General features: G+C 48.2%; 1 protein-coding gene across 1 annotated transcript; it reads left to right on the top strand.

Moving 5' to 3' along the window:
- Positions 1 to 288: 288 nt before the first annotated feature.
- Positions 289 to 11,983, top strand: dnaaf11 (dynein axonemal assembly factor 11). Its single transcript, XM_068341114.1, has 12 exons — positions 289 to 428; positions 1,597 to 1,764; positions 1,959 to 2,036; positions 2,152 to 2,324; positions 2,403 to 2,548; positions 2,635 to 2,787; positions 5,048 to 5,128; positions 5,636 to 5,701; positions 5,769 to 5,838; positions 6,437 to 6,532; positions 6,844 to 6,935; positions 11,189 to 11,983. Exons 1-12 carry the CDS (start codon positions 419 to 421, stop codon positions 11,409 to 11,411), a joined length of 1,356 nt encoding a protein of 451 aa, XP_068197215.1. The 5' UTR covers positions 289 to 418; the 3' UTR covers positions 11,412 to 11,983.
- The last annotated feature ends 194 nt before the right edge of the window (positions 11,984 to 12,177 follow it).

Below are 12,177 nucleotides of genomic sequence, written 5' to 3'. Positions count from 1 at the left end.
GATCCAAATAAATAATCTATTCAGACTAGAAGGAAAGTGTTTATTAAGTCAAGATATGTCTTGTGGAAATCATTAACTGATAATATGAAAACATGTTAAAATTTGAACTCATATAAATGAGTTTAAACTTTAAACATTCGAGACAAAACTTCAAGATTTTGATAAAAATCACAGTGAATTTTATTAATCTCTTTATTAAATACTATTTTATATGTAGTTACTGTTATTAGAAGCATTTAAAAATAAGATAACCACGGTACATAACATATTCAATCTTAGAGCTCAAAATTCCGAGCTGCGGCTTTCTAGTGTTTCCCTTAAAGCACACACTCAAACACACACACACACACACACACACGCACACACACACACACAGTATCCAGACGGTTTCTACGGCAACGCACAACAACGGAGGACGATGGTTTACAGTAAGTGAATAAAAACACGATAAATACGTCATCACGCTCCGGTAGAACGTTTCCACGTGTTTCCGGTTATTAATCGCAGCTGTTCGTGAGTTCAACTCTTTATTTCGTTATTTATTTATTTATTTACGTCAGGCTCGAGCCACAGGTGCCGAGTTCCTGCTAACTATTAGCTAACTGCTAGCTATTAGCCAACTGCTAGCTATTAGCTAACTGCTAGCTAACTTCATAAACGGTAAGTAACGTTAACTTAGTTCTGTGTGTGACGTCACTTCCGTCGTGACGGCTACGTAATTAGTGGTTATTAATGTCTTTATTACACATCATGTTAGCCAAGTTTAGCTAAATTAGGAGCCACTCACTAGCTATTAACCTAATGATGCTAACGTCACTGCGCTAATATTAATACATGTAACTATTATCAATAATAATATTATTATTATTATTATTGTTGTTGTTGTTAGTGGTAGTCGTAGTGTTTTACTTAATTTATCCCCACGGGGAAATTGTCCCCCCCCCCCCAAATCACCGCTCTAATGTTAATACAGGTAACTCTATTAACAGATAAATTATTGTATTAATAATAACATAATATATATATACTATAATAATATAGTGTAATAATATATTATTTAATAGTATAATAATGATAACACTTATTATTATTGTCGTTAGCAGTAGTATTATACTTATCCCCTTGGAGAAATTGTTATTTTTTTCACTCATGGTTAGTTTTAAATAAAAAAATCAACAAGAAAAAAATAATAATTTTGACCTTCATGTTCAACAGCACAACAGAGCAACTATAGAACAACAACATGTAGAACAACAACATGTAGAACAACAACATGTAGAACAACAGCATGTAGAACAACAGCATGTAGAACAACAACATGTAGAACAACAACATGTAGAACAACAACATGTAGAACAACAACATGTAGAACAACAACATGTAGAACAACAACATGTAGAACAACAACATGTAGAACAACAACATGTAGAACAACAACATGTAGAACAACATACACAAAAAAACACATAAATAATCATGAGGGGTACAGAAATCTGATCTGATCTATTGATCATCTATTGATCTGTAAAAAAAAAAAAAAGTCACATGACTGTGTGTTAACCACTAGCCCCGCCCCTGGGCGTGTCTCGTGTCTAGTCACAGAGGAGCTGGTGCGCCAGCGGGCAGAACACAACGAGTGTGAGATCTTCTCCCTGGAGGAGATCTCCCTCCACCAGCAGCACATCGAGAGGATCCAACACCTGGACAGGTGGTGCCGCCAGCTGAGGATCCTGTACCTGCAGAACAACCTCATCCCCCGCATCGGTGAGGCCCTGGGGGGGCCACGACGGGGAGGGGGCATGTTTGGAACGTCTGTCTTCATTTATGTCTGTTATTCTTCATGTTACACTTCCCCAAAATGTATTCTTCTTTTTATTCTTCATTTTAACTATATTTTTATGTCTACTGAATCCATCCATCCATCCATCCATCCATCCATCCATCCATCCGTCGTCTAGAGAACCTCGGCCGCCTGAAGAAGCTGGAGTACTTGAATCTGGCCGTGAACAACATTGAAGTCATTGAGAACCTTGAAGGTCAGTGTGGAACCTGCTTGTTAAACGTTTTTATCGTCTGGTTCTACGTTCTCCTTCTTGACCTTCTTGGTTGTCTCCTGCAATCACTTCCTGTCACATGACCACTTCCTGTCAGGCTGCGAGAGCCTCCAGAGGCTGGACCTGACCCTGAACTTTGTGGGTCGTCTGAGCAGCACGGCGTCCCTGAGGCAGAACCCCCACCTGTCCGAGCTGTTCCTGGTGGGGAACCCCTGCACCGGCTTCGAGGGGTACCGGCAGTACGTGGTGGCGTCTCTGCCCCAGCTCAAGGTGACTCCGCCCACCTCACCCGGTCGATCTGATCGGTTCAAAAACGACGCTAACGGGAGGTTTTGTGTTGGCGTTCAGCGGCTGGACGGGACGGAGATCAGCCGGTCGGAGAGGATCCTGGCCTCCCAGGACCTGGAGTCGGTCCGGAGGCGAGTGATGGAGCAGGAGAGGGAATACCTGGAGAGACGAGCCAGACAGAAAGAGGAGGAAGCAGTGTCATCATGGTAACGACGCAGGCGACATCTTTCTGAAGCAAGACATTAAAAAAAGTCTCTTGAAATCCAGAACTCACTTCGTCTCTTCATTGTAGTCTGGAGGATGAGGAGAACCAGGAGGAGGAGGAGGAGGAGAACCAGGAGGATGAGGAGAAGGAGCGGGAGTTCTGGAACACGCCGTGTTCGTTCACCCCCGAGTCTCGTCTGAAGGCTTACCGCTTCCTGGAGAAGAAGAAGGCAAAAGAAAGGTCAGAGTGAAGCCTTTATCACCATGTAGTGGCTGCAGTTGGAGGTTGCAGCCACTGGGGGGCGCTAGCATGCTAACAATGTCCATGAAGAGAGAAAAGATTGATAAATCTGATCAGAACTGGAGAGAGAAATGAAAAAAAAATCACAAATTCTTTGTGCTAGTTTTCCAATCAGAGAACAATGTTTTAAATTTTTTTTAATTGTAATAATTAAGGGTTTGTAAGAATTCCTCAACAGGTCGTCACGGTTTTCTGTCTTTTTTTTCCTTTGATTTAAATGAGTAAAAACATCTTAATGTCTATTTTCAATCAATAAGCTAACGTATTAATCAATTACCAATGCTAGCGGGCGCTAACAGGAACACTAATGGCTAAATGAAGCCTTTAGCGGATGTGTCTACATACTTTTGTCCATCAGGTGATGATTCCAGCGTTTCGATTTTCTGTCGGCGTCGAACCGTTTTTCACGAGCGTCGATGGTGAAATGTGCTGATGCTAACGCTAAAGTGATGGGCAACCTGGTCGCCGAGGGAACAGATCAACCAATCAGATGCTTTATTGACCCCCCCACACACACGTCAGGTTTGAGGCCTTTTGATCTCGTTACGTAGACGCCGGTCGTTCTGACGAATCGGCGTTGGATGAGTTGCCGTTGGAGTTCATCCGTCAGGTTGGTTGAGGAGTTTTTTTTTCCACGGTCGTCACGGCAGCGGAGGACGAGCTGGATGTGGGGGTTATTTATACGCGTGATGGATGGGGGCGCCGCCGGCGGGCCTGAAGGTGCCGATAATCCTGACTGATGTACTGCTGCTGCGTTTAGGAGAGCTGGAGCCGGCCTCTGATTGGCTGCCAGGTCGCGTGAGGGGAGGAGCTTAATCTGAAGCCACTGGATTTAAGACTCACATCTCATTTAAAACACCTCCTGTTTTTAATGTGGAGGAAGATCCATCATCTGGTGGGGGGGTGAGGGTGGGAAGGGGGGGTGAGGAAGAGGAGGAGGTCGCAGTGAACACATTAAACCGTCAGGGTCAGTCCACGGGCGTCCTGGTGGGGGGGTGCTCTCTGATACCCCCCGATCCACATGGGGATACCCCCCCCACCCCAAACTGTCAACCCCCCCATGACAGGCCGTCCTGCACACACCCCTCCCCCCGCTCAGTCTGCTGGAGGGGAGAGGAGGAAAACTTTCTCTTCTATGTCGATGCTTGCCTCGGTCACATGACCACCGTCTTAAAGGGGCCGCGCCGGCCGCTAACACAGAATACATTACCCCCCCCAGATGTGGCCCCGCCCACTCGAAGGGGATAAAAGGCTACTGGACGCCGCTTTAGCCACGCGGCGACCTTGACGGGTCCAAAGCGTGCAGCTCAGGATGGGGGGCGGGGCTTAGACGCCCGCTCCCAGGGGCTGATGGGACCGTGTGACACGACCACGGCGGTAATGGAACTATTAAAACAGGAAGTGCCCCCCCTTGCCGGCCCCCCCAGCCCCATTACACTCATTACAGCCGATCGAAGGCCGCTGGGAGCGGCCGTCACCCCCCCACGCCCCCTCGCTCAGGCTGATGTACGTCTGTGGAGGTCACGACGGCCGACCATCCACCGAGCCCTAAGCCCCGCCCCCCTCCCACCTGCCGCTCAGGGAGTTTAATGGTTAGAGGTTCAGGAAGTGAACGTCACCCCGCCGGTGTTTCTGCTGCCTTATGGGGCACACACACACACACACACACACACACACACACACACACACACACACACACACACACACACACACACACACACACACACACACACACACACACACACACACACACACACACACACACACACACACACACACACACACACACACACACACACGGATCCTGCTTAAACCCTTGGGCCCTGATTTCATCTCACGTCTTTAATTTGATTCAAATTCTCTGTAAAGCTTGGTGTGTGTGTGTGTGTGTGTGTGTGTGTGTGTGTGTGTGTTTATGTGTGTGTGTGTGTGTGTGTGTGTGTGTGTGTGTGTGTGTGTGTGTGTGTGTGTGTGTGCGTGTGTGCGCATCATCTGCTGTGTGTCTTTATGGTTGGCCCTGGAGAACAGGTGGCTCTCTCCTTCACCCCAGAAGCTCATAACTCTCCACCCTTCACACACACACACACACACACACACACAGACACACACACACACACACACACACACACACACACACACACACACACACACACACACACACACACACACACACTGCTCATGCGTTGCTGTCTTCCTGCAGGATGAAGGCGCAGCAGAAGCTGGAGAAGAGGAGGACTCTGATCACGTCTGAAGGACGAGTCCTGAACGTCAATGCGCCAAAGTAAACAAACGTGTTTCCTGTTTACATGTTTACATGATAAATAAACAACATCATGAGGCGGAGTCAGTTTAAAACTCCCCAGTTTTAACAGACATGTCGGATCTATTTGGGCTTCCTCCCGGTTTGGGAATGAAGTTGTGTTGTTGTCGTAAACGATGTAAACAGGAAGTGAGAGACAAACTTGATTTCATCACTTCCTGTTGGTAAAGTAGCAACATGACGCCTCTAGTCGACACCCGTGCTGTGATTGGTTCATTTGTGGCCTTCGCTTTTTGATCTCTGGCCCCCATCAGCCCCACCCCACAAAAGACCCCCCCAGTCACCGTGGGGTTTATTTCCACATCAAGGCCACCGGGATGATCTCATTTGTGATGAGAGCTGAACTGAGGTCAGGATGGGGTCACCGGCCTGGTGACGACGGCCTGTTGGTGAAACAAACAGGAAATAAACAAACAAATCCAAACTTTATTGGTAATTTAATGGTTAACAGAACAAAACGTTCCACAGGCTGGACTTCACCCTGACTGAAGACGAGGAGAACAACACGCTGGTCCTGGACCTGGGGGTGTACAGGTAACAGCCCACCCCCCCACTGATCTGTGTGACTGGATCCTAACCCTAACCCCCCCCCCCCCCACAGGCACCTGGACACCTCCCTGATCGATGTGGACGTTCATCCGACCTACGCCCGAGTCAGCGTCAAAGGAAAGGTAGGAAACACACTTCCTGTTGTCATCAGCCGTCAACGTTTGTACCCCCCCCCTCGGTTATTGGTCGGATGACTCAGCACCCCCCCCCCCAGAGCGATGTGCTGAGTCACTGCCTGACTCCATCAAAGGAACAAATGAACAGCGTCACATTTTAACGCGTTTAGTCCAGATGATGTAGAGATGTGAGACTTCCTGTCTGTCTGGTGTGACGGCCGTGGGTACGGTTCTGACTTCCTGTCCCGCCCCCCTGCTGTTGGGGGTCGTCCTGATTGGACGGGTGCTCTTGGTTTACGTGGCGATAGATCGACCCGGACCGTCAGAGCTCATTTGGGGGAATCGACCGGAGGAGTCACCAGACCCCCCAGGAGTGAAACAGAACGGCGTGACAGACGTCTCCGTTCACACCCGTACCTCGTGTGGGTCTCAGTCGGAGCTTTTCTCGTCGCACTTCTCCTGAAACGTGGACCTAAAAAAAGCCCCAGGACTGATTAAAGTCACATGACCCAGTGGGACCCAATGGGACGGCGGATCAGAACATTAATCCTGCTAATTAAAGTCTAGATTAGTTAATTAAAGTCATGATTAATTAATCCTGCAGGTGTTCCAGATCGTCCTGCCGGCTGAAGTGAAGCCCGACAGCTCGACGACCCAGAGGTCCCAGACCACCGGACACCTGGTCCTCACCATGCCCCGGGTAGGTACAGCCCCCCCCCGTGTTGGTACGGCCCCCCTGGGTCGGTACGGTCCCCCCGACCCCCCCAAAGCAGCTCCAACGTGTTCACTGAAGGACAGGCGTTCAGATCTTTCCCTCACGGTGCGTTCAGGTGTTCTCTGGGCTTTAACGACTGGAGGCTTTTATAGTGTCAGTAAACAGACGAGCGCTGACTCAGCAGAATCTGAGCCGCTACTATTAATTCCCCCCACCCCCCACCCCACCCCATATGGCTCAGGATGCATCCTGCAGCGCAGCGCCAGGAAATGTCTCACCACTGTTTTTCCTTTCAGGCTGAAGGTGAAGTCAAAGTGAGGAAGACGAAGACCGTCCCTCGTCCAATCAGGGAACGTCCAACCGGACGCGGCGGCTCACCTGAGGACAGGTAACGATCCAGACGTCCTACCTTGACAGGAAGTTTAAAATACCCCCCCCCCCCACGCTGATATTGCTGCAGGTTCACGGGGTTCGTGTTGATTCATCGGCCCCCGCCGTCAGTCCCGGCGGACCCGGCTCGGCCTTGCAGGCTCCTCGGGTCCCTGAGGGCCTCATTACAGCCGCCGCTCGTATTTTAAACAGGCAGGTTCCCGTTTGAAGCCGCGTTAGCGGTTAGCGGTCACACGCTAACGGCCATTAGCTTAACCTTGGGAGAAGACGCTAGCAGCTCCTATCAGACGGTAAAACGTTCTCGGTTCGGCTTCAGATGTTGTTTTTATGACAGTTCATAAAGAAAGTGAAGCATTCTGGGATATCATCCTGTCTGCAGCTTCTTACTGTCAGAGGAATCTGGACGAAGTAACAGGAAATGAGAATAAAAGGCCACACATAATTAATGTCAGATGGGCCCCAGCAACCCCCGTGACCCACGAAAGGGGAAGAACCATTCCCAGTTCTGTCCTGAACTTTATTGATCAACGTATTTCAATAATATTTGTTTAATATGAATCTATTTTAAGACGACAAACTATTAAATTTTATTTTTTAATATAGTACAGAAAAAACGTCTCCGTCTCGTCTTCATCTCTTCCTCATTGTGGGTCACGGGGGTTGCTACGGGCTAATAATACGATATGTTTTATTCTGATTTATTGTACAGTAACATCATATTGTATGTTTTTAATGGTTTATTAGTGATTTAATGATTTCTTTTTTCGTATATTTTTTGGGGAAACCGATGGATGATGGAGAACAACGTAAACTGAGGTCTACCTGTAGTGTTTTTCTAATATCTCTGTATCGTTGCTGATTTCCATTATTCCAGCATAAAAATTGATTCTCAGGGACATGACCTTAGTTTACTTTACATTAGTGGCGAGAGGAAACGTTTTCAAGCGCCCCGTTAGCATCGGCGCCGCCGCCGCTGCTCACGTCCCCCTGATGGAAATGGAAGCCGACGTGACGCTGGAGCCGATCGATGCGTTTCGGTGCGTTTCGTCTCACAAACACACGGAACCCGACCCGGTTTGACGGAACGACGGCGACCCGTGAGCTTTGATGTCGTCTCTCAAGGTCGAGGATGAAGTTAAACACTGGATTTTATCGATATTACCCGACTGCAGCCACGTTTTAATTCTGTAAGTCACACAAAAATAATAATCCTGGATCGTCAGCGGCGCTCTGATGGACGTTTTGCATCGTCAGACGTTTTTAAACGCGTGATTTTATCTTTTATCGCTCCATCCTGACATAAACGACGTGACGGAACCTCCGTTCCCTCTCCTTGCCTGGAGGCAGGCTGGTCGCCGCGGTAACATCATTACCGTTTTACGAGCGGCAGCGGCTTCCTGTCCTTCATCTGGCCCCATCAGAGGGCGGCCGGCCCCGGTGGAATCCTGTCCCCGCAAATTAAACATGGGATGAAGGCGCTGAGCGGGACGAGGTGACGGCGGGGGCCGCCGCCGGCCCTGAGTTATCGCATCACTGGGACATGATTAGGGCTGAACTTTGACCCCTGGTTTACCCACAGACTCTATATTCAGCCTCTGGAGGGTGATGAGATGGAGTTACCTGATGGCAGGAAAATCAAACCTGACCAAACGTCATGTCAGCCGGGATGTGGGGTCAAAGGGTCAAGGTCAGGGTCAACCCAGAAGACCGGGGTCGTTGTATCCATCCGCCAACACGGGGTAAAGAACGAGATCCGCTCTCACTGATGTCGTATCCATCCGCCAACACGTGGTAAAGAACGAGATCCGCTCTCACTGATGTTGTATCCATCCGCCAACACGTGGTAAAGAACGAGATGCGGTCTCACTGATGTCGTATCCATCCGCCAACACGTGGTAAAGAACGAGATCCGCTCTCACTGATGCCGTATCCATCCGCCAACACGTGATGGGGTCCTGATGCCTGACTCGTATCTTAAAGTAGTTCTTTTAACGATTTAAATCCTTCTAACCCTACATTAGTGTTACTCGTACGTCGGTCATCTTTCTCGTGGCCTCGTCTTCGGGCTGTAGGACGTCTCATTCCTCCTCTGCGACCTCTCGTGATGCACGATGACTCTGCTGGTCATAAATAGACCCGCTGGCGTCCCTCAGGGCCGGTTAGATTATCTGCAGCATTAGCATTACGGCTGCGTTTGAACCCCCACCCTCCTGACCCCCCGATCGGGGTGGGCTGCGAACTTTACCACGAATTATGTCATCAATATTCCCCGTCATTATAACGCGTTGTGGGGGGGGGGGGTCCTCGCTTTGGATTCCCCATTAGAGGGGGTGTAATCTCCACTTCCTAACCAGGGAGGGCATTAGAGGAGGGGCCCCCGAGGGGCTAATGATGCCATCCATCTCCCACCAGAAGTGCTGACCGTTAGCGTTAGCGGCCGTTAGCGGGATGAGCTAAACTTAGACTCGATCCACGACGTCGTAAATCTTTAGTTCGTCTCGCTTTAATTAATAAACCGGAGTCGAGGAAGTTTCTCCCAGAGTCGTGACTCGCAGGAAAGGTTCTAGTCCCATCTGTAAACCTAATCCAGCGCTTTAATTTAAATCTAAAATAACGTGAACACATCCGGACGCTAGTTTGTTAGATTGTTTTTAAGGCGGTTGCGGTCCTGTACGTTCCTATGGGAGAATTCTCCCTCGTTTTCTTATTTCTGTTTCTACTTTTTGTCTTCAAACGCAGTCCGGACGCCACACCCGTCACTCCGAACACATCCGTCCTATAAATAGACGCCACCCCCCCCCTCCATTGGCAGGAGAGCTTCTGGATTACATCCCGTTTCTGTCGCTGAGTCGGTAATTTCAGCACATTTAGCCGACATCGGCGAATGAAGCGGGGACGGATGCTAACGTAGAGCAGACGGCGTCCTCTGGCAGCTTTATTCCCCTCTTAATAATAAACCCGCGTCGGGATGGGGGAGTCGCTCTTCTGACGCCGCCTTTATTGTCCTGCTGCACACCAGGTTGAGTCATAACTGTGAAATCAGCACGTTTTTATTGATGTCGTCTCTTCGAGGCCCGCGTGTCGAGGAGCTCTGATGTCGTTGAGGTTAGCAAGACGGCGACGTTGCATTCAAATTAATCCCTTGGAAGCTGCATCCTTAATTTCATTCTCAATTTCCCTTTGGGAATTATAATAGTATATAGAATAAAATAAAAATAGAAAAATCCATTCGATAAACGTAGCGTAGCATCAACACGGCTCCAGATGCTAATGGTTCCATCCCCCCCCAGCAAGGGATTAGGCATTAGGCCACGCCTTCTGTTGCTCTCACTCCATCTTAAACTCTCAGGAGCTCTTTGTATATAAAATTCCATTTCAGACATTGCACCTGCATGTTAGCATGTTAGCATGGCGAGTATCCGAGAGTATCTGAGTGTATTAAGGTTAAACTACCTTAGTTCAGCTGCGCAGTGCGACTAGCATGAAGCTACCGTGAGCTGAAACTGAACCATGCCCAATCAGAATGGGCTAGTGAGCGATCATCAACGCTAACAATGAGCATGGAACGTGTTAGTGTGTTAGCTTAGTCTGCGTTATGAAACATAATATGATTGAAGAAGCATAAGACGCGCCACTGGGAAAAAACAACACTTATTTCTGATTGACTACGACCCCAAAAACGTTAGCCTAGCATTACTGAGAGCGTTAGCCTAGCATGACTGTACTCAACACTAACCCCCCCAAGTCAGCTGCTATCTCCACGGTAACTAAAACACAGCCAAACCTCCAGAGATGATTTGAGAATGGACGACTCGCCTGCGGTTTGAACATCATAAAGTGAGTAATTGGTAAATGGATGGACTTCATTGTTGTGGGATGGGACTGATGGGACTGATGGGAGTGATGGGAGCCAATAGTTCAGAGGAGAAACTGGATCAATCAGGTTTAATGATAACATTGTGTGGCGAAGTCGACCATCATACCCTGGAGATGGATTAACGGCTGCCGGGTCAAAGCGACTCGACCGCTACCCGTCAGGCATGAAGGTGTTTGTTTAATACTGACACTAACACAATAAGAGACCATGTAAACAAAACTATAAATATAGATTTAAATCTGAAAATATAAATCAGAAGGTTGATTGAGTTTGTAAAGAAGATTTTTGAGTTAGTGCTCAATTCTGAAAACTCAAAAACAATGCTTTTATTTTGTGAAGGAGATGTTACTTACCTCACTTCCTGTTTCAAACAGGAAGTCTCCCGGTCCTGAGTGGCTGGAGGTGGACCCTGGCAAACGCTCCGCCGTTGACCTTACTGACATCGTACGGCGCGATGGCGCCAGGAAAGACCACCCACGGGCGTCTGTGGTGACTCCGCCCACCTCCACAGCTCACAGCGGCTTCTCTGAAGGGTTTGTGGACGACCCCGAAGTCCCCCCACTTCTAGACGTTTGTCCGACATCTGGGATCCACTAGTCTTCCAAGAGGACGGCGGTGTTTGTGGAGCTAGCCGTTAGCTCAGACGGCTAACGGTGGAGATCAGTATCTAAGGAGGCTTCCACACCAGAAAGACTTTTAGATTGGACCAGTTCTTCACAGACGACGTCTTCTGGTTCATTGTTCTCTGGACTGGGTTCATGTAGAACACATGTGTTAAACTCAAGGCCCAGGGGCCAAATGTGGCCCTCCACATCATTTAATGTGGCCCGCTAGAGCATAAAAGGTCAGAGTGTCTAAAATAAAACTAAAAACTACATTTCCCACAATGCAGTAATTAATCCCATCTTAACTCTGACTAAACGTTGTGAACAAAGTTAATGTCCTAACTTGTGTCTGATGTTATTTTTCTTTATTGATTGATAGTTTGATCCTTGATTGATGGAGTTCTGTGGGTTTAATAACCTGACAAATTAAAAGGATTTATGTTAGAACAGAGAAACAAACATGTTTTAACTGTAATGTTTGAATACGTAATACATTTGGAGTTATTTAGTTAGTTATTTAGTTATTAGTTACTGTATTAGTTACATCTGGCCCTTTGAGGACAGCCGTTATGCTGATGTGGCCCTCGAGCATCTCTGACAGGTTCAGACCTTCATGCTGGTTCTCAGTGAGTTCTTTTCTGTCCATTTCTTCTCTTCAGGTCATCCTGCCTCCTGTGACCGTCTTTGTTCTTCATCCTTGTTGTTTCCTCCTCCTCCTCCAGCAGCCAATCAGGTGCCAGGCTCTGATGAGTCTCCTG

Source organism: Antennarius striatus, chromosome 18 (genome assembly GCF_040054535.1).
Source record: "Antennarius striatus isolate MH-2024 chromosome 18, ASM4005453v1, whole genome shotgun sequence".
Taxonomy (NCBI): domain Eukaryota; kingdom Metazoa; phylum Chordata; class Actinopteri; order Lophiiformes; family Antennariidae; genus Antennarius; species Antennarius striatus.
The sequence above is the reverse complement of the archived record's forward strand: the minus strand, read 5'-3'. Positions and strand labels throughout refer to the sequence as shown.